Raw genomic sequence first — 5,464 nt, 5'->3', positions numbered from 1 at the left:
TATAAAAAAAAAAAATCAAGTGTATTAAAATATAGTTGTGCGTGCCGGGATCGTACAATAATAATACGCGCGCCCGCACACGAACTTGACACGGTACGCAGCGGCAACCAGTATAAAGTACAGGTACCTACCGCAGCGACCGGTCTACACTTTTGTCAACTGCCACCACGGGCTACGACAACGCGACACCGTCGACTCTCCCGCCACACCGCAAAAGCACGAGGGAAGACAAGTCGCGCAAAGCGAGTACCGGCCGCCGCGCGCCGGCGGCAACTCTCTCGTGCGTCGTCACCGTCTTACCAACCGCGGCCTTGTTACACGCCGTCGAACCGACAACCCGCCGATCGCTAGAACGAGACCACCATCGGCGACCGCGAACACTTTTGTATAATATTATCTTGCTTCTATTAAGTCTTTTTGGTTGTACGAAATAAAAAGCCACGAGGCTATTTCGATCAACCCACTGTATCGTGTTAACTTATTTCATTGTGAGTGTCACTGCCGGCAGAGCCACCCGCCACCCACAACTCCACACCACTCCAACGACCGGCTTGCCGAGGACAACCACACCATGGCCGCCGTAGCCGCGTCAAATTGGCTCCCCGCAGAGGAATCTCCTCAAGTCAGCGAAAATGTAAGAGGTAAGGTTCACGCTAACTCATTGATCTAAAACCATTGCATAAGAATGACAATTCAGAGCAAAAACTGTGCGTTGGCCTAAATTACCAATAGTATATTTTATGATGTATTTATGTTGCTATTAAGTTATTTTACAATTAGTACCTAATATAGTATTAGTATTAAGATATTTAACCAGGAGTGTGACTTCGCGTTAGCTAGGATTCCCAAGTTTAGGATTACGTAATAAGTATTCTAGAACGTAGAGGGAAATTCCGAGCGAATCGAGAATAATCGCGATAGGCTGTGGGAAGCAGTTACATAACGTACCGCCACTCTGCCCAACACTCACCTTTCGTCTCGCGGCAATACCGCCGATAACGGCACGGCGCAAAGGCCAAAACCGGTAACAGCCGCTGCAGTCGTCAGGTGCCGCCGCCGAGGCCGTTGACCCAATTTCGCTAAAATTGGAATACAACGGCGACGCCGCCGCCGGCTGATTAGTGTTTACGGGAGCACGACGTATTAGTTTTTTTTCCGTAAACATCAAGCAAAACTCGCGTATTTAAAATTGTTCCTTTTTTTTTCCATAAAATCAACAACTTTCTATATTATACGCTAAACACAAGCTACCTTACCACCCAACAGTCTAACGACCAATAATAAACCGCACGCCCGGACACCAACTTAGGGTCTTTACACCACACTTTATTAACGTGTAAACGGTATACATTTGATTTTTAGAGTTTTTTTATGAATTTAATTTTTTAATTAATTTTTTTTTTATAATTAGGTATTAATACCTATGTTTTCTTGTATTTTTCATGTTATAGTCACTTATGGCTAAAGTTAAAGAAATTAATGTGGACATGTAATGACTAGGTCTATAGTTAAGTAAAAATAGGTAAATATTATATTTCATTTGGTATTACCTATATGCTATCATAGAGGTGATATCTCTGTTATGATTCATAATTAAATATAGTTAATTATGTTATGAAAAGCTTATTGTAGTGTTTAAAGTGATGTTGTTTAAATAATAAAATGTATTAATTTCTAATGTGGTTAATGTTTTTGGTAGAATAAAGTAAGTATATAATTGTAAGATGTAATATTATTTAGTTAGCTTATTTGATTAAGTTTTATTTAAAGGTATATGTCTAATGTGTTACATGGACCCGATAGTTTATATATTTTATGTGGGAGGCTGATAAAGTTTGGATTTATTAGATCTGGACGAATGCATTTTATGGATGTTCCAGAATCTATGGACATTTTTGTGTTTTCATTCTTTAGGCTTGCTTTTATATATGACTCATTTATGTTTTTATCTATTATTATATGAACTGTGTGAACCTTATGATATAATGTTGTTTTGAATAAAAACAAAATACTAAAATGAATTATTAAATTTTTAATTATTATTCTCTCTATGATGAAGTGTATATTATAATTAACTAAAAATTAATTTTTTTTAGTCCAATATACCCAGAGTTACAATGAGGAGATGTATTAGTAAAATGAATGACCCCCAAATTGGAGAATATTTTATGTGTAAAAATTGTAAGAATTTCATGTTATCGAAAGAGACGGCAGAATCGCATCGTAACTGTACCAAACAAGTATTGAACGCGTAAGTATAAATTGATAACTATTAGATATATTTAACATATAATTCAAACAAATCCATTGAGGTGGCGGAATGAGTTGTTCTTCGAAACGTATGGTTAAATTGTTTTAGTTTTGTAGGTACAATTATCAGCTTGAGTTATGGAAAAATAAGTTATAAGTAATATATATTTTAAAGAGGAATGTATTTGCTGTGATAGTGTATTAGATTTTGATATGTATGTGTGTATTTCTTTTTATTTTGTATTTATTGTGTCTGTGTGCACGATAAGTTGTTGAAATAATGCTCTAATTCTCAACTTCAATAACATTTCTGGCGTGACAGTGAATAATAATAGGTGGTGTCGAGAGATATTATTATTTCAAACAATTCCGAATATTTTAATAAATTGTTTTACCGGAAACTTATTTTTAATGAATGTTTGAAATTTGACATTGGATATTCACATTTAAACTACCACATTATTCTCATATTATAACAATCTTATTTCGTTGCAATTAAAATAATAGTAATTGTAGATACCTACTATAATATGTTTTCTTAAAATATTTGTTGCATTTACAAAATGTTCTAAATATTATTATTTAAAGTTGAAATGTTGAGAAAAGTCATCAAAATATTGAAAATGATCATAATTTTATTTATAATTAAATGGTCCATATTATAGCTCATGATTTAAAATATTTAACACGTTTTCTCATAAGTTTTCGAAAATAAATAAATAAAGGAAAAAATAAAAAAAATATATATATACACAGTTTTTTTAAAATATTTTAGTACAGAGAATAACGATTTTAGTTTTTTTTTTTTTGTAATTTAAAAATATTATTACAGAACAATGGGCTGATACACCGACTTAACGACCTGACCATAGCAATAGATTTGATATTAATTATTTACTACTGCAAACATTTCATCAAAAACGTTAACTACCCTCTACTCAGAAAAAATTTCAAATTATAATTATAATATGATTAAAATATTCTTAATTAATATAATTATATTATTCTAGATTTGAACCAGTGGAAGATATCTACCGCTGTTCAACATGCGGTCGATACTTCGATAATAAAGAGCAGTGGAGTGGACACAACAATGTACACAAAGCTATCGGAGATTACGATCCATTCAAATTTTCATATATTATAGATGACGATAATTTTGTAAGGAGCTTACGTAATTAATCTTGTGTTTTATTAGCTGTAGTATTTTGCATTATTGTTTTTTAATTAGTTTTATGATTTTTTCACCTAATAATAGTTAACTAACATACATTTTTTACCTATATTTAAATTTTTTTTTTAATTGTATATATAACTTTTTGCATAGGTAAACGTACTATTTGTGTTTGCACTACGTACTTTAAATTTTAAATTCATAAACTATAGAATTAGGTAACAGTTTATTTTCCAAGTTGTTTAATTGTGTCCTTCAAAAATTCAAAAGACATCTCAATAAAATGATTAATGTTATTTAATATTTACTCGGTTGTTTGCTAGCTTTTTTAATAGGAACTGCCAAAGTATAAAAACAAAATTGTCACGAAATTATGATAAATGTTTACAGTTGAAAATAACACGGACGTGAGCGGCTTGACATATTATACTGTCGTGGGGTACACAGATTGAAATATGAAACATTTTTTTCATTATATTGGTTGTTTGACCTTTCCTGTATAGAAAGGGTGATGGTGAAAGAAGATCAGAAAAGATAGTCAAATAACTGACACACTGAATATGGGTAACGAAATGTAAGTGTGATCAGTGCAAAAAAAGATAGATAAAAATCGATGAAAAAAGTACGAAAATATTGTGAACGGGCCGAATATTCCGCAAAGATAGGTAGGTATAAAAAAAAACCATCATAATTAGGTAGGTAGGAAGGTAGTTGTAGTTCATTATGTAACCAATTGTTACAAATTGCGTGCTTCTCAATTTTTTTCCTCGACTAGAAAAATCTATGAACAATAAAATATGTTTTTATTTGATAAGACGTGACCGTGGCAACGAAAACTTTACGAGAATTGTTTACCTGTATTAAAATTTTTTTTTTATATAATATAACTTTTTTTTATAGGTATCTAATAAATTATTGTATAATTGTTGTACCTAATTTTGTGTGTTTGTACTGGGTACCCACTTTAAATTCTAAATTCCTAAACTATGGAATATGGTTGCTTTCTGTCTTCCAAATTGTTTAATAGATTCATCTCAATAATAAATGAGAAGTTTTTATTTATTAACTATTAAAAATTCTGGATTTTTACTTCACTATATTAGTAATAGTAAAATATCAATACATTGAGTGTCTAGACAAACATTTAAGATTCTGAATGAAACGATGAATGTATTGATTCTACATTGATGTGTGTTTTTTTTTTTATTTTTTTATTTGCATTTAAAGTTCAAAAATTGACAAAATATGTAAAAATCACGAAAATTAGCAAATTATTTTGGGTTAAGAATTCGAAAATGTTTTCTTTTTAAATCTAAAAGTTGCATATATCCATAGAATAATACAATGCAAGAAAGTTACATCAATAAATTGAGTATTAGCCGAGTTATAAGCGTTTATACAGCGAGAGTCGTATTACTCCCGTAAAATCGGGTACACAGTAATCGGCGGCGGCAAAATTATGACGTCACGCGTATTTTTCAAATGCGCCATAACTGGCTAAATATTAGACGCTAACAGTTTTTAGCGGTATCTCTGTTTTCGTTTCACTTGATACTATATTTTAAGGTAGACTATTTTTTTTGAGTGTTATGGTCCTGAGGACGTCGCAACGTCGCAACGTCACTAGTTTCGATAGAGTTTGGTCGATTTTGATATTAGAGTGAATTGATATATTATTAAACTTTAAAGCAACAACATTATCTGTGTTCTCTCGTTGGTTTTTTGCGATATTTTAATTTTTAAGTGAGTTATGAATTAGTAAGACATTAATATTTAAAAATGATCATAGTTAACTTAAAAATTAAAATATCGTAAAAAACCAACGAAAGAACACAGATAATTGTTTTACCTTAAAGTTTGATATAATAGGTCATTCACTCTAATATCAAAACTAACAGCACACTATTGAAAGTGACAAACAATAATTTGCTATGTCGTCCGTTCGTGACAACACATGCGGGTGCGACGTCCTCTTAAGATACTACACTAGTTGGGTCCCGTTTTTTTCAGTTTTTTTAGTTATAAGTACTAGAAAAAATA

At 31.7% G+C, this 5,464-nt stretch overlaps 1 protein-coding gene across 1 annotated transcript; it reads left to right on the top strand.

Annotated features, from left to right (window-relative positions):
* The first annotated feature begins 223 nt into the window (after positions 1-223).
* Positions 224-3,508, top strand: LOC107882236. The gene is made up of 3 exons (XM_016800304.1): positions 224-641; positions 2,097-2,251; positions 3,261-3,508. Exons 2-3 carry the CDS (start codon positions 2,118-2,120, stop codon positions 3,430-3,432), a joined length of 306 nt encoding a protein of 101 aa, XP_016655793.1. The 5' UTR covers positions 224-641; positions 2,097-2,117; the 3' UTR covers positions 3,433-3,508.
* Positions 3,509-5,464: the final 1,956 nt, after the last annotated feature.

This window comes from Acyrthosiphon pisum, chromosome X (genome assembly GCF_005508785.2).
Source record: "Acyrthosiphon pisum isolate AL4f chromosome X, pea_aphid_22Mar2018_4r6ur, whole genome shotgun sequence".
NCBI lineage: Eukaryota > Metazoa > Arthropoda > Insecta > Hemiptera > Aphididae > Acyrthosiphon > Acyrthosiphon pisum.
This window is presented reverse-complemented; position numbering and strand designations above follow the sequence as displayed.